Here is a 22,722-nt window from a genome sequence, read left to right as displayed (position 1 = left end):
AATTTTTAGGAAGTCTAGAATTAGTATAGGTATAGATAGATAGATAGATAGATAGATAGAAGATGTTTTAAGCAAACACAGGTATAAAACAAAGAATACAACAACATAGGTGAATGCACAAACCCCTTGTTTCTGGGAGTAGCTCTTCAACGCAGCTTTGACCTTCCTGACATAGAAGTTTTGGTCAGCCTTAAAAATTTTCTGAATCTCTGAAATGAACATAGGCTATACACAGTTTCTGTTAGTACGCAAAGAGGGAAGCTTTGAGTACATAGGCTATACACAATTCTGGAATATGCATGTAGAGCATAAACATAATTGCACTACAAAGTAAGGAGGTTCTTCTAATTCTCACAAGCCAAGCACTCTTGTTTTACCACTTCTATTTCAACTAACTATGCAAATCACAGAATACAAGATACCTACTGTGTGAAAGAGAGCTGAGAGCATACCATCAGATATCCAAGAACTAAATACTGGGACGCACAGGGGAGGTGTTTCCTTGTCATCTTCATCATCATTGCTGCATTCAGCGAAGAACAGTACTGGATCTGTGGCAGCAGAATTTGATCCCTCACGTGTTGCCCAAAAGGTGATGTGGGAGTATTCAAATTTGCCCTTTTTCTTAAAAAGATCAGCAGTTCCACCCTTGACCGCACTGAGGATTCACACCACAAATAACTTGAAGTTCATAGTGCACCTATATAGAGCAAGACAGGAGAAGGGAGCATTAAAAAAGATGCATAATAGTTACACTTCAAGTATGTTCCTTTTTACAAATGTTTTTACGTAAGAATATAGGAAAATATATTCAAACATTTATTATAGAGACATATTAAGTTATCAAGTACTTTCCATGGGACAAAATGACTATAGTCTTTCACGAAGTTCCTTATTACCGACATTATATAGCGTAACTTGGTGACCTTTGAATTACATTGTACTATGCACAAATTGACAGAAATAGCTGTTACACTTTAGTATTTATGACAAACTACAACTTGACAACTTACTGATTTGACGTTGATAGAAATATATGAAAATTTGGATCCTAAAATACAATACTAAAAGTTAAGTATTGGCCGATAAACAAATAATTTTCATAAGTGTTAGAACTTATTACCACTTTGCTCCTGCAGATATGTTTTCAAATTTATAATTAACAATATGTAAATATATGAATATTATTTAAAACCATCACAACCTCAAGGCTTTTGATTTCTTCTACGATCACTACAAATACATATAGCCATAAATGAAATCCATGTACAGATATATTAATGTGAGATATAACACGTACAATTGTACTTACAAAACAAAAACAAATATGTGTATAGTTTTGCCTTGTCATATTTAGTTATAACGGTGAACCATCAAGCAAAAGGTAGTGTGATTTTATTTGCTCTGCACTATTCTTCTCACATGTGATAATTTCTTATTTTGAACCAAATACAATTCCATTCCACAAACAGCAAGAGCAGATGGGTGCTGAAGAAGCAAAACATGTTGTATGAAGTTACATTAGATGGCATGTACGGCATGAAATGTTTGATCACATCGAAAATAGTATGTTGGAGAAGCTAAGCAACCTCTAGTTGTGGTAATGACAAAAAAATAAATTATTAAAGACGTATTATAATGAATATGCAAAGATGACATATAGTGTCGTACGCTTATGAGGATTATTACAATTTGGCAGAGTATAGATTTGTGTCCTCTTAGTGAAGTATGACTACGGAAATAGTAGTACATGAACTATTTGTCATAGCTAGGTCTGAACATTAGGATTTCCACAGATTTTCTCGAAATGGATAGAACAGTATAAAACCCGAGGCATAGGGCATGAAGATTTAATTTACGTAGTTGACAAAATCAACCTATAAGATATAGGAGAAAGAAGCATGGTCCTTTCTGGAACAAAGTTCTTGTCAAGATTCTAAAGATTTCTTATATTGCATTAGATATGTATAATATACGTATATAATGAATGACACACGTATGCAGAGAACATGATTAATTAGTTGTTCCTAGTTCGATCAAACTTTCATTAAGAAAAGTATATATTAGGCCTAAAAGTTGCAGGTTTCCACCTGAAATATACATATAGAGAAATATTCTTTCATATATCTAAGATGAAGTTTTCACAAAAGCGGTACATTCCTCAGATTACAGCTAGTAGTTGGCAAAAAATTCAGTGGCTGCCATGGCCTTTCCCCATTTTGTCTGTTCTCCACAAAGGAAATAATATTTTCAAGTACTGTAGGTTTATCACTTCATTTTATCCCCAATAAAATGGCTGTAAAGCTCTAATGGTACAAAGACAAAACAGTGATTAGGCACATACTCCAATTCGGAAAATAATCAATAGCAGGGAATTGATGAGTTTCTGTTACAATGATCTGAATAAATTTCCAATAGTCACCTCATATTTTGTACCAACAACCCTGATCTCTGATGAAGCATCCCCTTGTAGCCGTAACCCCACAACAAAGTGTGCCTGACCCAAGTAAATCCATCCTTATATCCACATAGAATATGAAGTCGGTAACTCCACATGCCAAATAAAAAAGGTAAAGAATAGGATCCATGCACTTCTGATATATTCTTTTTATAGAGCTTAAAATTCATCTTGTAGCTGTCATGGTTTTGCCTAGCAACCTAATACATGAGAAAGGAAATGTTGTGGTGTAAACCCATAGTTTGACGATGTGATGAATGTACCTTTCATAAAAAAAGTGCAGTTAAAATGCAAAGACTATAGTAGAAAGTAAAGAAACAGTGGAAGAAGAAACAGTTCAGTTCTTTCTAATTGGTAAGAAATTGTGTAGCTAATCACTATGTTGAAATTCAAAGACAATCAAGAAAAGTTGGTGGGTTGAAAGCCATACAACATTCGCATTATCTCGTGATGTTCAGGACATAGTACACAGATTTATCCGCTGGAGGAAGCATTCTCAGCCGAAAAATAAATGCTATTTAGTGTGGTTACCAAGTTCTGTCATCAACGAAAGGCGAGGATGCCAATAGTAAGCACTCTATGATTTCTGTACAAATTATGTAATGGAAGCGTTTTTTTATGACTTCAGCAGAAGTACTATGATATTTCTACACATTATGCAATGGACGGGAAGCAATTTTCAACCAAAGAAGAAAACACATTGAATACCTTAGTGGATTATTAGATGCTATCGTATTTCTCTTCAATGTAGTAACAATTGAACTCCAGAAGTAATTCACTTGTGTGTAGGAAGTTGATCCTGCAAGGCATGAGATGTATTCAATATAAAGGAAAATTTTATCTGAACATAAGGTACATTTGATACTTGGAAGTGGAACTACCCCTCTACAATATGCTACAAATAGGCATACTTCTAATTTCAGTCATTTACTGAACAACATTTTCAAATGCTCTGACTATGATCAACTTCAGTTATAAAGATCACATAATTTGAACTAACACTATGAAATTTAGAAATCATCTTAAGGGCTTGAACTTACTCGACGGCAAAAAATCTGTGCGCTGGCCCGTAACATATATATACATAGCAGCCAACTCTTGCAGATCGCTCCTCTCTAGTGAAGTACCTAAATAAAAAAATCTCAGCTAAAAAACAAACAGTAGAGACCTTTTGGAAATAGGAAGCAAACAAACCGAAGGATACTCTTTGGAAAATTTTAATGATTAGGACAACTGTTGCATATATCATACTGCACTAAATTATTAAGATAAGTAGAGTTCTACTTCATCTTCCTGGTGGAATGCGAACAACATAAAAACTTATGGTGAAATAACTCATTTGTAGATGAGAGGGTAGAGTTAGAAGAAAGACACAATTTGAAACTTAAAATTGTGTTATACTTCGACTGTCCAGGTGCAATTAGTATGCAGTTTAGTTGCAAACCGTACCTCATACAACTAAAGCACCAGTGCTGGTTGAAAATATGAATGCCCTTAGTGAATACAAATGCAGTTTTGAAACACAGTACATGAAAGACTTAACAAATTCGTTAGGAAAAGTCTTCTATATGAATTCAACTATTGGCAACTTAACAATTCATCAAACACTTCCAACGCATTGTAAAATAGAAAGAAATAATTCAGATTCAGACTCGCGGAGGAAAGGCCATGCGAAGAGAAAAGACGTTGTTTGCTGGACAGAGTTCCATAACACCAGTTCGATCTCACCATTGTCGACCGATACGCCTAGGTCCGGCCACTTGCAGGACATGTGTGTGCTGCTTGTCTCACAATGTAGCTCCTCATTGATCGGCACCGCCCCAACACCGCATCTGTTTGACTATTTCCTCTAAAGAATAAACGACCTCGCATTTGGAGAAAGAAGTGGTGACAATCTTAGAAGAAAGACACAATTTGAAACTTGAAATTGTGTTATACTTCGACTGTCCAGGTGCAATCAGTATGCAGTTTAGTTACAAACCGTACGTCATACAACTAAAGCGCTAGTGCTGGTTGAAAACATGAATGTCCTTAGTGAATACAAATGCAGTTTTGAAACACAGTACATGAAAGACTTAACAAATTCGTTAGTAAGACTCTTCTATATGAATTCAACTATTGGCAACTTAACAATTCATCAAACACTTCCAACACATTGTAAAATAGAAAGACATAATTCAGATTCAGACTGGCAGAGGAAAGGCCATGCGAAGAGAAAATACGTTGTTTGCTGGACAGAGTTCCATAACACCAGTTTGATCTCACCATTGTCGACCGATACGCATAGGTCCGGCCACTTGCAGGACATGTGTGTGCTGCGTGTCTCACACCATGTAGCTCCTCATTGATCAGCACCGCCCCAACACCGCATCTGTTTGACTATTTCCTCTAAAGAATAAACGACCTCGCATTTAGAGAAAGAAGTGGCGACAATCACGCGACGGAGAAGCAAAATAGGTCACGGTACATGAAGCTACCAGGCACTCTCACTAATCAAGCACAAAATAGGCTGTGTACATGAAGCAATTGCATCCTAAAAAATTGGAGAAGTGATTACTCGAAGAAGAAAATTTGGAGAGGGGGTAGGTTATTTGCCTTTTCAACTAAGACGCCGGGAGCAACCGCAGCGACCCTTCCTTCTTCCTCTGGACTGAAAGCAGCCACCACCCGGAGACGGAGCGGCGGCACTTCCTTCCTCGTAGCAGGGAGCAGTCCAGATCTGGCCGCCGTCTTTGTCGCCGCCATGGATAGGCACGGTCCCAGGATTTCCATCCAAACACGCTTGGGCTGTTGGACCTCCAAAATATCAGAAGTTCTCAATAGATTGAACGTGGAGTTTGTTATGTGAGAATAAAATAGATTGGACGTGCGGGCCGTAAATTGAACATGTAGTTCTCCCTTGATTGAACGTGGAGAAGTTTTCCATAGATTTAACATGGAGTTTGTAAGAAAAAAAAGGTTGGATCTTGCGGGCCATAAATTGGACGTGGAGTTCTCCCTAGACGTGGGGAACTTTTTTATAGATTGAACGTGGAGTTTTTCTAAAAAAATAAAAGATTGGGGAATTTTTAGGAAGTCTAGAATTAGTATAGGTATAGATAGATAGATAGATAGATAGATAGAAGATGTTTTAAGCAAACACAGGTATAAAACAAAGAATACAACAACATAGGTGAATGCACAAACCCCTTGTTTCTGGGAGTAGCTCTTCAACGCAGCTTTGACCTTCCTGACATAGAAGTTTTGGTCAGCCTTAAAAATTTTCTGAATCTCTGAAATGAACATAGGCTATACACAGTTTCTGTTAGTACGCAAAGAGGGAAGCTTTGAGTACATAGGCTATACACAATTCTGGAATATGCATGTAGAGCATAAACATAATTGCACTACAAAGTAAGGAGGTTCTTCTAATTCTCACAAGCCAAGCACTCTTGTTTTACCACTTCTATTTCAACTAACTATGCAAATCACAGAATACAAGATACCTACTGTGTGAAAGAGAGCTGAGAGCATACCATCAGATATCCAAGAACTAAATACTGGGACGCACAGGGGAGGTGTTTCCTTGTCATCTTCATCATCATTGCTGCATTCAGCGAAGAACAGTACTGGATCTGTGGCAGCAGAATTTGATCCCTCACGTGTTGCCCAAAAGGTGATGTGGGAGTATTCAAATTTGCCCTTTTTCTTAAAAAGATCAGCAGTTCCACCCTTGACCGCACTGAGGATTCACACCACAAATAACTTGAAGTTCATAGTGCACCTATATAGAGCAAGACAGGAGAAGGGAGCATTAAAAAAGATGCATAATAGTTACACTTCAAGTATGTTCCTTTTTACAAATGTTTTTACGTAAGAATATAGGAAAATATATTCAAACATTTATTATAGAGACATATTAAGTTATCAAGTACTTTCCATGGGACAAAATGACTATAGTCTTTCACGAAGTTCCTTATTACCGACATTATATAGCGTAACTTGGTGACCTTTGAATTACATTGTACTATGCACAAATTGACAGAAATAGCTGTTACACTTTAGTATTTATGACAAACTACAACTTGACAACTTACTGATTTGACGTTGATAGAAATATATGAAAATTTGGATCCTAAAATACAATACTAAAAGTTAAGTATTGGCCGATAAACAAATAATTTTCATAAGTGTTAGAACTTATTACCACTTTGCTCCTGCAGATATGTTTTCAAATTTATAATTAACAATATGTAAATATATGAATATTATTTAAAACCATCACAACCTCAAGGCTTTTGATTTCTTCTACGATCACTACAAATACATATAGCCATAAATGAAATCCATGTACAGATATATTAATGTGAGATATAACACGTACAATTGTACTTACAAAACAAAAACAAATATGTGTATAGTTTTGCCTTGTCATATTTAGTTATAACGGTGAACCATCAAGCAAAAGGTAGTGTGATTTTATTTGCTCTGCACTATTCTTCTCACATGTGATAATTTCTTATTTTGAACCAAATACAATTCCATTCCACAAACAGCAAGAGCAGATGGGTGCTGAAGAAGCAAAACATGTTGTATGAAGTTACATTAGATGGCATGTACGGCATGAAATGTTTGATCACATCGAAAATAGTATGTTGGAGAAGCTAAGCAACCTCTAGTTGTGGTAATGACAAAAAAATAAATTATTAAAGACGTATTATAATGAATATGCAAAGATGACATATAGTGTCGTACGCTTATGAGGATTATTACAATTTGGCAGAGTATAGATTTGTGTCCTCTTAGTGAAGTATGACTACGGAAATAGTAGTACATGAACTATTTGTCATAGCTAGGTCTGAACATTAGGATTTCCACAGATTTTCTCGAAATGGATAGAACAGTATAAAACCCGAGGCATAGGGCATGAAGATTTAATTTACGTAGTTGACAAAATCAACCTATAAGATATAGGAGAAAGAAGCATGGTCCTTTCTGGAACAAAGTTCTTGTCAAGATTCTAAAGATTTCTTATATTGCATTAGATATGTATAATATACGTATATAATGAATGACACACGTATGCAGAGAACATGATTAATTCCTTGTTCGGAACCAGCTCACCTCCCGCCCGGCTCGCCGTTCCCCTACTCGCGACTCCCGCGACCCCCGCCGCTCCCCTCCTCGCCAATCACGCCGCTCCCCGGCGCGGGATGACCGCCGTTCACACTCGCCAGCCCGCCGGGATCCGCCGAGGGAGGACTCTCGGGACCGGGCCAACTCGCCTGCCCGGCGCTCCCCTGCCCGAGGCCGGTCACCGACCCGGCGCTCGCCGGCCCGTGACGGCCGTGGCTCCCGCCGGCCTTCCCCTCCGCGTCAGGATCCTCCCGCCTCCGGGTCCACCGCCCCTGAGAACCGGCATTACCAGCCCCCACGCGCCCAAGCCGCTTTTCCGCCATCTAACGGTGGCAACGGGAACCGTGGGCGCTCGGGCACTAAGAAGAAGAAGAAGAAGAAGGGGCCGCCTCACCCTCCACCTGCTGCCTCCTCCGTCGCCGTGGTGACCCCAGCCTCGGGTGCCGTCGCCGCCCCCGAGGGTCCGCCGTGCTTCAACTGCGGCCTGCCCGGCCACTTCCAGGTGACTTGCCCCAACCCACCGACCTGCTACCTCGGCAAGGAAGCCGGGCACCCTGCGGTTCTTTGTCCGGAGCGCCCGGTCACGGAGGAGATCATGATGTACGGCCACGGCATCGAGGACATGGGCTTCTTCCACATTGAGGTGCCGGAGCTCCCGCCTCCCTCCCCCTCGCTCCTGGCCCTTGTGACGGTCGTGGGGGAGGGCGTCGCCACTCCAGAGCTGATCGAGGCCGAGCTCAACCACCTCTGCCGATGCAAGTGGGATTGGCAGGTGACCTCCACCGCGCCCAACGCCTTCTCGGTGATCTTCCCCGACGCCCTGAGCATGGGCCTCTGCACCCGTAGCGATAGCATCACCTTGGCCCTCAACGGGATTGTGGTGAACATCTCCGAGACGAGGTAGGATCCCAAGGCCGTGGCATTCCTCGACACTACTTGGATCCTCATCGCCGGCCTCCCAGACATGGCCCGGTCTGAGCGGGTCATTCGCAGTATGTCCAAGATCCTGGGCAAGGTGGTGGTGGTCGACGAGCTCTCTCTGCGCCAGGAGGAGGAGGTCCGGGTCAAGGTGAAATGCCTGGACGCCTCCAAGCTCCACACCACTCTTCGGGTCTTCTTCAACGACGACGGATACGACCTCACCATCTACCCCGAGCCGCCGAACCACATCGGCCGCCCCTGCCTCTTCGCCGACAGCCTCCAGGGGGGCGGGCCCGCGGATGCCGATGGCTCCCACCACCGGCGCCCCCGCCACTCCCGCTTCGACGACCACGAGGAGGACGACGACATCTCTGAGCGCTCCCGCTCCCCATCTCGTGAGCCTGCCAACCCCCCCTCGGGTCGTGGCGGCTCCGGGCAGGGCCGCGCTCGAGTGTCTGCCGCTGACCTCGCGGTGGCTCTTCAGCTGGTCGCACCCCCAGTGGCGCCCTCTCCCCCTGCCTCGGAGTCGGCCAGTGACATCTTGAGTGTTGGTCTGCTCGTCGTGCCCCCCTCATCGCCCCGTTCTCCGTCCGCCGACTCCGCTCGCCGCTCCTCTCCATCGGATCTGGAACCACCCTCCCCCCCGGCCCCGACCCCTCCGGTCCTCACGGGTGGTGACGGTGGGACCCCTTGAAGGAAATATGCCCTAGAGGCAATAATAAAGTTATTATTTATTTCCTTATATCATGATAAAAGTTTATTATTCATGCTAGAATTGTATTAACCGGAAACATAATACATGTGTGAATACATAGACAAACAGAGTGTCACTAGTATGCCTCTACTTGACTAGCTTGTTAATCAAAGATGGTTATGTTTCCTAACCATGGACAAAGAGTTGTTATTTGATTAACGGGATCACATCATTAGTTGAATGATCTGATTGACATGACCCATTCCATTAGCTTAGCACCCGATCGTTTAGTATGTTGCTATTGCTTTCTTCATGACTTATACATGTTCCTATGACTATGAGATTATGCAACTCCCGTTTGCCAGAGGAACACTTTGTGTGCTACCAAACGTCACAACGTAACTGGGTGATTATAAAGGTGCTCTACAGGTGTCTCCAAAGGTACATGTTGGGTTGGCATATTTCGAGATTAGGATTTGTCACTCCGATTGTCGGAGAGGTATCTCTAGGCCCTCTCGGTAATGCACATCACTTAAGCCTTGCAAGCATTGCAACTAATGAGTTAGTTGCGGGATGATGTATTACAGAACGATTAAAGAGACTTGCCGGTAACGAGATTGAACTAGGTATAGGACACCGATGATCGAATCTCGCGCAAGTAACATACCGATGACAAAGGGAACAACGTATGTTGTTATGCGGTCTGACCGATAAAAGATCTTCGTAGAATATGTAGGAGCCAATATGAGCATCCAGGTTCTGCTATTGGTTATTGACCGGAGACGTGTCTCGGTTATGTCTACATTGTTCTCGAACCCGTAGGGTCCGCATGCTTAAGGTTACGATGACAGTTATATTATGAGTTTATGCATTTTGATGTACCGAAGGTTGTTCGGAGTCCCGGATGTGATCACGGACATGATGAGAAGTCTCGAAATGGTCGAGACATAAAGATTGATATATTGGAAGCCTATGTTTGGATATCGGAAGTGTTCCGGGTGAAATCGGGATTTTACCGGAGTACCGGGAGGTTACCGGAACCCCCCGGAAGGTATATGGGCCTTAGTGGGCCTTAGTGGAAGAGAGGAGAGGTGGCCAGAGATGGGCCGCACGCCCCTCCCCCCCCCCCTTGGTTCGAATTGGACAAGGAGAGGAGGCCGGCCCCCCTTCCTCCTCTCTCTCTCCTCTCCCCCCCCCTCCACGAATCCTATTCCAACTAGGAAAGGGGGGAGTCCTACTCCCAGAAGGAGTAGGACTCCTCCTGGCGCGCCACACCTTGGCCGGCCGGCCCCCCTCCCTTGAACCTTTATATACGGAGGCAGGGGCACCCCTAGAGACACAAGTTGATCCACGTGATCATATTCTTAGCCGTGTGCGGTGCCCCCTTCCACCATAGTCCTCGATAATATTGTAGCGGTGCTTAGGCGAAGCCCTGCGACGGTAGTACATCAAGATCGTCACCACGCCATCGTGCTGACGGAACTCTTCCCCGACACTTTGCTGGATCGGAGTCCGGGGATCGTCATCGAGCTGAACGTGTGCTAGAACTCGGAGGTGCCGTAGTTTCGGTGCTTGATCGGTCGGGCCGTGGAGACGTACGACTACATCAACCAAACGCTTCCGTTGTCAATCTACAAGGGTACGTAGATCATACTCTCCCCTCTCGTTGCTATGCATCACCACGATCTTGCGTGCACGTAGGAAATTTTTTTGAAATTACTACGAAACCCATCAGTGGCATCCGAGCCTAGGTTTTATATGTTGATGTTATATGCACGAGTAGAACACAAGTGAGTTGTGGGCGATATAAGTCATACTGCTTACCAGCATGTCATACTTTGGTTGGGCGGTATTGTTGGACGAAGCGGCCCGGACCGACATTACGCGTACGCTTATGCGAGACCGGTTCTCCCGACGTGCTTTGCACATAGGTGGCTTGCGGGTGACAGTTTCTCCAATTTTAGTTGAACCGAGTGTGGCTACGCCCGGTCCTTGCGAAGGTTAAAACAGCACCAACTTGACAAACTATCGTTGTGGTTTTGATGCGTAGGTAAGATTGGTTCTGGCTTAAGCCCGTAGCAGCCACGTAAAACTTGCAACAACAAAGTAGAGGACGTCTAACTTGTTTTTGCAGGGCATGTTGTGATGTGATATGGTCAAGACATGATGCTAAATTTTATTGTATGAGATGATCATGTTTTGTAACCGAGTTATCGGCAACTGGCAGGAGCCATATGGTTGTCGCTTTATTGTATGCAATGCAATCGCGCTGTAATGCTTTACTTTATCACTAAGCGGTAGCGATAGTCGTGGAAGCATAAGATTGGTGAGACGACAACGATGCTACGATGGAGATCAAGGTGTCGCGCCGGTGACGATGGTGATCATGATGGTGCTTCGAAGATGGAGATCACAAGCACAAGATGATGGTGGCCATATCATATCACTTATATTGATTGCATGTGATGTTTATCTTTTATGCATCTTATCTTGCTTTGATTGACGGTAGCATTATAAGATGATCTCTCACTAATTATCAAGAAGTGTTCTCCCTGAGTATGCACCGTTGCGAAAGTTCTTCGTGCTGAGACACCACGTGATGATCGGGTGTGATAGGCTCTACGTTCAAATACAACGGGTGCAAAACAGTTGCACACGCAGAATACTCAGGTTATACTTGACGAGCCAAGCATATACAGATATGGCCTCGGAACACGGAGACCGAAAGGTCGAGCATGAATCATATAGCAGATATGATCAACATAGCGATGTTCACCAATGAAACTACTCCATCTCACGTGATGATCGGACATGGTTTAGTTGATTTGGATCACGTAATCACTTAGAGGATTAGAGGGATGTCTATCTAAGTGGGAGTTCTTAAGTAATATGATTAATTGAACTTAAATTTATCATGAACTTAGTCCTGGTAGTATTTTGCAAATTATATTGTAGATCAATAGCTCGCGTTGTTGCTTCCCTGTGTTTATTTTGATATGTTCCTAGAGAAAATTGTGTTGAAAGATGTTAGTAGCAATGATGCGGATTGGATCCGTGATCTGAGGTTTATCCTCATTGCTGCACAGAAGAATTATGTCCTTGATGCACCGCTAGGTGACGGACCTATTGCAGGAGCAGATGCAGACGTTATGAACGTTTGGCTAGCATGAATATGATTTGATCATGTTTATTGTAATATGGTTATTCATTTAAGTAAGAGAATAAATTGTTGTTCTGTTTACATGAATAAAACCTTATATGGTTACACACCCAATGAAAATAGTTCGTTGGATCTCGATCGTAGTGATACACATAATCATAATATTGAAACCAAAAGATGCAAAGTTAATAATGATAGTGCAACTTATTTTTGGCACTGCCGTTTAGGTCATATTGGTGTAAAGCGCATGAAGAAACTCCATGCTAATGGGTTTTTGGAATCACTTGATTATGAATCAGTTGATGCTTGTGAACCATGCCTCATGGGCAAGATGACTAAAACACCGTTCTCTGGAACTATGGAGTGAGCAACTAACTTATTGGAAATAATACATACTGATGTATGAGATCCGATGAGTGTTAAGGCTCGCGGCGGGTATCATTATTTTCTGACCTTCACAGATGATTTGAGCAGATATGGGTATATCTACTTAATGAAACACAAGTCTGAAATATTTGAAAAGTTCAAAGAATTTCAGAGTAAAGTGGAGAATCATCGTAACAAGAAAATAAAAGTTTCTACGATATGATCGCAGAGGTAAAATATTTGAGTTACGAGTTTGGCCTTCAGTTAAAACAATGTGAAATAGTTTTACTACTCACGCCACCTGGAACACCACAGCATAATGGTGTGTCCGAACATTATAACCGTACTTTATTAGATATGGTGCGATCTATGATGTCTCTTATCGATCTACGTAGGATCGGAAGTATGTCTAGAGGGGGGGTGATTAGACTACTTGACCAAATAAAAACTTAACCTTTTCCCAATTTTAGTTCTTGGCAGATTTTAGCTATTGTAGGACAAGTCAAGCAATCATCACACAATTCAAGCAAGCATGCAAAGAGTATATTGGCAGCGGAAAGTAAAGCATGCAACTTGCAAGAATGTAAAGGGAAGGGTTTGGAGAATTCAAACGCAATTGGAGACACGGATGTTTTTCCCGTGGTTCGGATAGGTGGTGCTATCCTACATCCACGTTGATGGAGACTTCAACCCACGAAGGGTAACGGTTGCGCGAGTCCACGGAGGGCTCCACCCACGAAGGGTAATGGTTGCGCGAGTCCACGGAGGGCTCCACCCACGAAGGGTGCACGAAGAAGCAACCACCCACGAAGGGTCCATGAAGTAGCAACCTTGTCTATCCCACCATGGCCATCGCCCACGAAGGACTTGCCTCACTAGCGGTAGATCTTCACGAAGTAGGCGATCTCCTTTCCCTTACAAACTCCTTGGTTCAACTCCACAATCTAGTCGGAGGCTCCCAAGTGACACCTAGCCAATCTAGGAGACACCACTCTCCAAGAAGTAACAAATGGTGTGTTGATGATGAACTCCTTGCTCTTGTGCTTCAAATGATAGTCTCCCCAACACTCAACTCTCTCTCATAGGATTTGGATTTTGTGGAAAGAAGATTTGAGTGGAAAGCAACTTGGGGAAGGCTAGAGATCAAGATTCATATGGTAGGAATGGAATATCTTGGTCTCAACACATGAGTAGGTGGTTCTCTCTCAGAACATATGAGTTGGAATTGTGTATGTGTTCTGATGGCTCTCTCCATGAATGAAGAGGAGGTGGAGGGGTATATATAGCCTCCACACAAAATCCAACCGTTACACACAGTTTTCCAATCTCGGTGGGACCGAATCAACAAACTCGGTCGGGCCTAAAAGGTAAACCTAGTGACCGTTAGAGATTTTCGGTGGGACTGACATGCAACTCGGTAGGACCGATATGGTTAGGGTTTGGGCATAACGTAATCTCGGTGAGACCGATTACACAAACTCGGTGAGACTGAGTTTGGTAATAAGCTAACCAGAGAGTTGGTCAGGTAAACTCGGTGGGAACGATTTGCTCTTTCGGTGAGACCGAAAAGTTACAAAAGGGAAACAAAGAATTTACATTGCAATCTCGGTGGGACCGATTCGCTCTTTCGGTGAGACCGAGAAGTTACGAAAGGGAAATAGAGAGTTTGCAATCCCATCTCGGTGAGACCGAGATCCCTATCGGTAGAACCGAATTGCTAGGGTTTGGCAGTGGCTTATGACAAGTGAAACTCGGTGGCGCCAGATAGAAAGAATCGGTAGGACCGAGTTTGGCTTAGGGTTTAGGTCATATGTGGATATGGGAAAGTAGTTGAGGGTTTTGGAGCATATCACTAAGCACATGAAGCAAGAGGCTCATTAAGCAACACCTCATCCCTCCTTGATAGTATTGGCTTTTCCTAAAGACTCAATGTGATCTTGGATCACTAAAATATAAAATGAAGAGTCTTGAGCTTTTGAGCTTGAGCCAATCCTTTGTCCTTAGCATTTTGAGGGTTCCACTTTCACATCCATGCCATGCCAATCATTGAGCTTTCCTGAAATAGTCATCTTGGAATAGCATTAGCTCAATGAGCTATATGTTGTTATGAATTACCAAAACCACCTAGGGATAGTTGCACTTTCAATCTCCCCCTTTTTGGTAATTGATGACAACATATAGATCAAAGCTTCGACAAATGATAATAAGCATGAAATATATCGTCGCTTTGAGAAGTATGTGACAAGTAAGAGCTCCCCCTAAATTTGTGCATATTTAAAATTTGCTTTGGACTGCAAATGCACAAAGAGTTAGAGTCATGGGTTACTCTTCCATGTCACATACATCTTGGTGGAGCGCTTAAAATGATAAGAATGAAATACATGCACTCATCACCAAGAATAGTGAATGATCACATAAGATAGATAAGATGATAATATTAAGCAAACATTAAGTGTAGCTTATGATCAAACACATGATCATCAATGTCTCACGAGCAATGACATAGTATCTCACACAAAAGCAAACAAAGTTCGAAAAACCACCAAATAAAACAAGAGAGAATAAAAGCAACACTCTCTCTCGAAGCCTATGATCTATACATTTTCTCCCCCTTTGGCAACAAGTTACCAAAAAGTTCCTAGAAAATGCATAGTGCTAAGTCGACACTCAGGCTTGATCTTCAGGTGGTGGTGGAGTCCAGAGCACTCCAAGGACGAAGCCTTCTGTAGATGTGGTCGGAGTCAAGGCTGAAGTGGACGCTGGAGCTGGTGGAACTGAGGCTGTAGCTGGTGCAGACGTGGTGGCTCTGGGGTCAGCAACTAGCGCTGCAGACGACCTCGGACCTCGTGGCACTCTGGCAAAGGCATCAGTTGTAGTCTTGCCTCTCCTCTCCTGCATGTCATCTTGGAGCTACTCCACTGCAGTCTGAATCTCTGTCACTTTGACATCCAAGTCATAGAACTTTTGTTCCATGATCCTCTCTAAGCTTGCCTGGTTTTGAGTTAGGGTGGCTAGTCCTTGCTCAATCCGCAGGGTGGATGCAATCAAGTAACCAAGCTGCTCTTGTTTGGTTTTCAGGAAATATTCAGATGCCTCCTCTTGAGTAGGCATCTTGGCAGCTTTCTCCTTCCTCGCCTTCTCCTTCTTGGCTTGTGCTTGGGCAGATGATGGCTCATTCTCAGTCATGACCACTTGATTATCTTCAAAGTCTAGACGGATGGGCAGGTGTTCCTTGTCCAATAAGTATATGCCCGTGCCCATCTTAGAGTTGATGAGCTCCTGAATCTGTGGGGCATATCCACAGCTCATCTTCTGGTCTGCTGCTGTCCTCTTGATTGTTTCAATCATAAGGCTCATGGCTTTGAATTTCTGTGGCACGTCAAAGATATGAAGCAAGTTGATCGCGTGGCCCCTGATCATCTTGTGATCTCCAGACTTGGGCAATAGGGTGTGCCAAAGAATCTAGTTGATGGTTGGCAGCCCTAACAGAAGATAGTGTACTGAGCCAAACTTGAATGTATCAAGTGCTTCATTTGGAATCTCCTTGTACATGTTTGACATTGAGTTGTGGTCCATCTTCTTCTTGGCATAAATGTCCAAGTCATCGTCATGCTCTTCTGGGGCATTAATCAGCTGAGCCCATTCAGCAACTGTAGACTGGTACCTCGTACCCTCTGACATCCATACAATCCTGCCATCTGGATAGAAATGGGTTGTGGAGTAGAACTGCATGATGAGTTCCTCGTTCCACTTTGTGAGCTTCTGCCCAACAAAGTCCTCTACTCCACATGCCTTGAAGATGTCCTGCACTCCAGGGTAGTACTCTTCGTTGTCCTTGATGTATTGCCAATCAACCCATCTCATATCACAAACAATTGGCTTCTTGTCTAGCAGCACTGTCTCATAAAAGTCTTGCTGCTCCTTGGTGTGAAACATGTAGTCAACTGCAGTCCTTCTCCTTGAAGCATACGGGTCTTCTTCTCTCCACTTCCTCAGCCCTGAATCTCTCCTGAGCTTCATATCCTCAGCCACAGGATGAGCATCATTGTGGTCTGGGATCTTGGGCTTGAGCTTTCTCAGAACATGCTCTTCATCATCTTCTTCAGCAGCTTCAGGCACTGGGGCCTTGTTCTTTTCAGTTGCAGGTATGCTCCTCGTATTTCTCTTTGGAGCTGTCTTGACCTTTGATGCAGCCTTGGGTGCTTCCTTGGGCTTAGATGCAGTAGCCCCTGATTTGATAGCATCACCCATTAGCTTGGGTGCCTTAGGTGCTGGTGCAGCAACCTCTTCTTCTTCCTCTTCTTCCATGATGGAAGCCTTTCCAAGCACTCTGGCTACGGTCTTCTTGACCCTTTCCTTCCTTTTCTTTCCTTCAGCAGCAACTGGCTCTATGGTTGCAGGCTTTTCAGGAATCTGAGTTGAGGCCTGGCCTTTGGCATAGGCTGCCTACCTGCTGGCCTTTTGATTTTCAATCCTGGCTTTGTGTCTTGAGCTGAGCCATGTTCCTTCTCGAGCACTACTCTCTTTGAAGTTGCTTCCTCTTCTGCCACATAGTCCTCATCCTCTGATTTTGAGGTTCTCTTCTTCCTTTGTCTTGTGGCAGCTTTTGGCAGATTGCTAGGGGTGCTCCTGCTGCCTTCATCTGAAGAACTTGAGGGACTAGTGCCCTCACTCATCTGCACTGGCTGTTCTGACATGTTCTGGCTATCACTTTGGTCTAACATGATGAACAAGCTGACTGCTGACCCTGTGAATAGTTTATAGATGAGGTAGAGTGGATGAGCATCACAAAATGCAGAGATTTTTGCAAAAGAATGATTCAAAATCTTAGTTTTAGTTTCCCACTGAAATCATCTCGGATCTACCGATTTTTAAACTCGGTGATACCGAAGCAGTTTTGGAACCTAAACTAGTGAACTCGGTCAGACCGAGTCACAGTTTGGTGGCACCGAGACTGCTAGGGTTTCACAAAGTTCCAAAATCGGTCACACCGATAAGTAATTCTCGGTCAGACCGAGTCTCACTTGTGCAATGGCATGAGCCAAATCGGTGGGACCGAGTTTTTCAACTCGGTGGGTCCGAGATGGTTTCGGCAGAAACCTAACCCTAAAATTTTCGAATCAAAACTAATCTACGAACGCATTGACTGGATAGGAGTGTTTCAATCGTGGCAAGAATCATGATGATCACAATGTGCTAAGAATCGGAATGGGGAATAGCACAAAGATCGAGTCCATACCCTAGTTCGGCGGAGACTCGCTACAGCGGCAATGGCGGGGTTGAATTTCCGTTGACGGCGATGGAGACCAGCGACTGGAGGCGGCTGGCGGCGAGGAGACGATCCGAAGACCAAGTTGGCAGAGCAGGCTATCGCGCGGGTGCAGGGGTTCGGAGAAATTTCCAAATTTTTGCCCGTGACTATATATAGCCCGACCCTGTCGGTGTGACCAAGTGGAACAACTCGGTGGCACCGAGATGCAAAACTATATACAGTTGTTGCAACTCGGTGTGACCGAATGGTTCAAATCGGTTGCACCGAGATCGAAAACCTAGATCAACTTAATGATCTCGGTAGGACCGAAAGTAGGGTATCGGTCAGACCGAGAATCATAAAGAGGTTTTGGAAGTTTAAGTCTATGACGAATCGGGGACTCCGAGCGCTCCTCACACAGAGTGGTTCGAATCTGACTTGATCAAATTTTGTGATGTAGTATGAATAGAGTTTGAGACGAGAAAAGCATAGATAGCTAGAGGAGGTTCTTAGGCATTCTTGTCCATCCACTTGGCAAAAGGAAATAAAACCAAAAAATCAAAACAACAAGTGGATGTCCTCGAATGAGTAAAATATGCAACCAGCATGCTCACACAATAAGATGGCAAATGAAATATGTGACAAGGCATGCACAACCAATTCTAGCATCTATCAAGCAATTTGCGATGACAAGGTCATCTATATATGAGTATATTGACTTAGGAGTCAAGTGAGAACACTTGATCATAGGTCATACTCATCGTTTAAGCTCAAGTGGGGTTACCACTTTTACATAAAGCATTGTTGTGTTCACATCTTTAGAGTTGCTTTAGCTCAAGTCTTAGAGTAAAGCTCCCCCTAGATGTGATATCCCCCCTTAGAGGGATGAACTAACCTCGGGTTTTGTCGATGATGACTTCATGTAGATGTTGAAGATGTGGATGCTCAATGTTGATGTAGATCACTTGGATCTATCCATTTGAGTGAATTGCACTTTCAATACCTACATGGGTTAGTCCCACAAGGAACAAACAAGGATATCCATAGACATAGAGTGATGCACACACAAGATGATGTCCATGAAAACTTTTAGGTTACCTTGTCCCTTGTCTTACCAACAAGAGGGTTTGTGACTCCTTGAACTAGTGCAAGATGTGGAAGTTGATTGCACTTGTTCTTGCCAAAATGATAAGAGTGAAGTATGTTGGCGGAGTCACCCTCAAGAACTCTCTAGTTCTTCTTCTTTTGGATCCACACCATCTTGATGGGAATCCTTGGAGTTGTAGTCGTACTTGATGAAGTGGAACTTGAAGTAGTCTTGGGAATCCACTTGACTAAGGTCTTAGGAGCTTCTTCAAATGCATCAATTTCCTCTTGAAGCTTGTCCTTGCCTTTTTGCTTGTAGTCTTGTGGTGGAAGATCATCTTGAGCTTGTGTCCCCTTGAAAGAAGTATCATACTTCTCTTGTTGAGGAACAAAATTTGTCTTGGGGTATTGATCTTCTTCCCACTCAACTCCATTGGCATTGAACTTTCGTTCAAAACCAACACCTTGATTCTTCCGGTGCATTCCTTGCTTGCGCACAATTTCCTCGAATTGCTTACTCCCGGCAAGGCTTTTGTACACTCCTTTCTCTATAATTCCCTTCAATAAGCTATTTTCTTGCTCAAGTGTAACTTGGCTAAGAGAATCATTAGTGGAATCAAGAGAACTACTAGAAGCAACAATATTGGATTTAGCATGATCATTGTTACTGCTAGAGGAAGAATCTTTCTTGTTCTTGTTACTAGACTTGACTTGAGGCATGTAAGTGGATAAGAGTAAACGCTTGGCAATGTAAGAAGAACTTTTCTTGCGGAGATCATCATTGATTGCTTTTAAGAACTCATGCTCTTGCTCAAGATTGAGCTTTTCAAAGCGTAATTTCTCATGAGCTCTTAAAAGTTCTCGATGATCTTCGAAGATAGTTTCATGAGCTAACTTAAGAGTGTTTAGTTCTTTAGTTAGAGCCTCAATCTTCTCCTTATCATTGTCATTCGTTTTATCTTGATTAGCATGATTAATTGACGTTTCATCATAGTATTCATCACTAGAGTTGTCAACAAGCAAATCATCACCTAACAAGTCATCTTCATCACTATTGAAATCAACATACTCGGGGTGTGTTACCTTAGGACCTTTGGCCATGAAGCATCTTCCAATTCCTTCATTTGGTGAGTCAAATATGTCGTAGGAGTTGGTTGATACAAGTGCTAGACCGGCAACACCTTTATCTTGAGTATCTTCGGAGTTGGAGTGATGACTTCTCTCGGAGTGGCTGTCGGAGTCGGAGCCGGATACCCATTCACCAACATGAGCTTGATGTCTTCGTTTTGTGTAGCTCCTTGATGATTTTTCCTTCCTTTCCGAATCCTTGCTTCTCCGTGAGTATCTTCGTTCATAACGATCATCTCTACTCCTTCTCTCTCTTGGTGGTGATTCTTTGCTTCTTCTTTTTGGAGAATCTTCTCTTCTCTTGTAGGGAGCCGTACACTCATTGGAATAGTGTCTGGGTCTTCCACAACTGTAGCAGTTTCACTCTCGACTAGAAGATCTTTTGTCATTGTAGGACCTTGACTTGAAGCTTCTATCTTTGCTTCTACACTTGTAGAACTTGTTGAAGTTCTTCACCATTAAGCTCAATTCTTCATTGAAGTTTTGTTTCTCACTTGATGATGTAGGGGCTTCACATGAGGCTTTGTAGGCACCACTTGATTTGTTGTGAAGTTCCTCTTTATCCTTAAGTGACATCTCATGAGCAACAATTCTTCCAATCACCTCCGTTGGCTTGAGATCTTTGTAATTGGGCATCATTTGGATCAATGTGCACACGGTATCATATTTTCCATCCAAGGCTCTTAGAATCTTCTTGATGATGAATCTATCAGTCATCTCTTCACTTCCTAAGCCGGCAATCTCATTTGTGATGAGAGCAAGCCTAGAGTACATTTCAGCGACACCTTCACCATCCTTAATTTTGAACTTGTCAAGTTGACTTTGAAGCACATCCAACTTGGATTCCTTGATGGAGTCGGTATCTTCGTGCATATCAATCAAAGTGTCCCAAATTTCCTTTGCATTCTCAAGACGGCTGATTTTGTTGAATTCTTCGGGGCACAATCCGTTGAAGAGAATATCACAAGCTTGAGCATTGTATTGCAACATCTTCAACTCATCCGCGGTAGCTTCACGGTTTGGTTCTCTCCCATCAAAGAAGTCACCTTGCAAACCAACACACACAATACCCAAACGGTGGGGTTATGTCCAAGAATATGCATTTTCATTTTATGCTTCCAACTAGCAAAATTAGTACCATCAAAGTAAGGACCTCTACGGTGATAATTTCCCTCGCTAGACGCCATACTCTCCTAGGTTGTGAAACCAAGGCTATGACCACCAAAAGCTATGGAGATCAAAGCAAATGGAGACCAAAGCTCTGATACCACTTGTAGGATCGAAAGTATGTCTAGAGGGGGGGGTGATTAGACTACTTGACCAAATAAAAACTTAACTTTTTCCCAATTTTAGTTCTTGGCAGATTTTAGCTATTGTAGGACAAGTCAAGCAATCATCACACAATTCAAGCAAGCATGCAAAGAGTATATTGGCAGCGGAAAGTAAAGCATGCAACTTGCAAGAATGTAAAGGGAAGGGTTTGGAGAATTCAAACGCAATTGGAGACACGGATGTTTTTCCCGTGGTTCGGATAGGTGGTGCTATCCTACATCCACGTTGATGGAGACTTCAACCCACGAAGGGTAACGGTTGCGCGAGTCCACGGAGGGCTCCACCCACGAAGGGTAATGGTTGCGCGAGTCCACGGAGGGCTCCACCCACGAAGGGTGCACGAAGAAGCAACCACCCACGAAGGGTCCATGAAGTAGCAACCTTGTCTATCCCACCATGGCCATCGCCCACGAAGGACTTGCCTCACTAGCGGTAGATCTTCACGAAGTAGGCGATCTCCTTTCCCTTACAAACTCCTTGGTTCAACTCCACAATCTAGTCGGAGGCTCCCAAGTGACACCTAGCCAATCTAGGAGACACCACTCTCCAAGAAGTAACAAATGGTGTGTTGATGATGAACTCCTTGCTCTTGTGCTTCAAATGATAGTCTCCCCAACACTCAACTCTCTCTCATAGGATTTGGATTTTGTGGAAAGAAGATTTGAGTGGAAAGCAACTTGGGGAAGGCTAGAGATCAAGATTCATATGGTAGGAATGGAATATCTTGGTCTCAACACATGAGTAGGTGGTTCTCTCTCAGAACATATGAGTTGGAATTGTGTATGTGTTCTGATGGCTCTCTCCATGAATGAAGAGGAGGTGGAGGGGTATATATAGCCTCCACACAAAATCCAACCGTTACACACAGTTTTCCAATCTCGGTGGGACCGAATCAACAAACTCGGTCGGGCCTAAAAGGTAAACCTAGTGACCGTTAGAGATTTTCGGTGGGACTGACATGCAACTCGGTAGGACCGATATGGTTAGGGTTTGGGCATAACGTAATCTCGGTGAGACCGATTACACAAACTTGGTGAGACTGAGTTTGGTAATAAGCTAACCAGAGAGTTGGTCAGGTAAACTCGGTGGGAACGATTTGCTCTTTCGGTGAGACCGAAAAGTTACAAAAGGGAAACAAAGAATTTACATTGCAATCTCGGTGGGACCGATTCGCTCTTTCGGTGAGACCGAGAAGTTACGAAAGGGAAATA

General features: G+C 43.3%; 1 protein-coding gene across 7 annotated transcripts; it reads right to left on the bottom strand.

Annotated features, from left to right (window-relative positions):
• Nucleotides 1-339: 339 nt before the first annotated feature.
• LOC125543482 (uncharacterized) lies at nucleotides 340-5,497 on the bottom strand. Of its 7 annotated transcripts, XR_015618556.1 has the most exons (7): nucleotides 5,054-5,494; nucleotides 4,724-4,846; nucleotides 4,187-4,323; nucleotides 3,499-3,585; nucleotides 3,167-3,257; nucleotides 2,423-2,658; nucleotides 340-700 (listed from the first exon to the last, which is right to left on the bottom strand). XR_015618556.1 is itself a non-coding variant. In XM_087546755.1 (6 exons), exons 2-6 carry the CDS (start codon nucleotides 4,764-4,766, stop codon nucleotides 667-669), a joined length of 330 nt encoding a protein of 109 aa, XP_087402881.1. In that variant the 5' UTR covers nucleotides 4,767-4,846; nucleotides 5,054-5,490; the 3' UTR covers nucleotides 342-666. The 7 variants fall into 7 exon arrangements, 4 of the variants coding, with proteins under 4 accessions (XP_048562804.1, XP_087402881.1, XP_087402880.1 ...); XM_087546755.1 differs by lacking the exon at nucleotides 4,187-4,323 and having other exon boundaries at nucleotides 342-700; nucleotides 2,423-2,497; nucleotides 5,054-5,490; XM_087546754.1 differs by having other exon boundaries at nucleotides 344-700; nucleotides 2,423-2,497; nucleotides 4,724-5,487.
• Between the last annotated feature and the right edge of the window lie 17,225 nt (nucleotides 5,498-22,722).

Source organism: Triticum urartu, chromosome 3A (assembly GCF_056163025.1).
Source record: "Triticum urartu cultivar PI428250 chromosome 3A, HENAU_Tu73, whole genome shotgun sequence".
Classification (NCBI taxonomy): Eukaryota; Viridiplantae; Streptophyta; class Magnoliopsida; order Poales; family Poaceae; genus Triticum; species Triticum urartu.
Note: the sequence above shows the minus strand (reverse complement) of the source record. Positions and strands in the feature narration are given on the sequence as shown.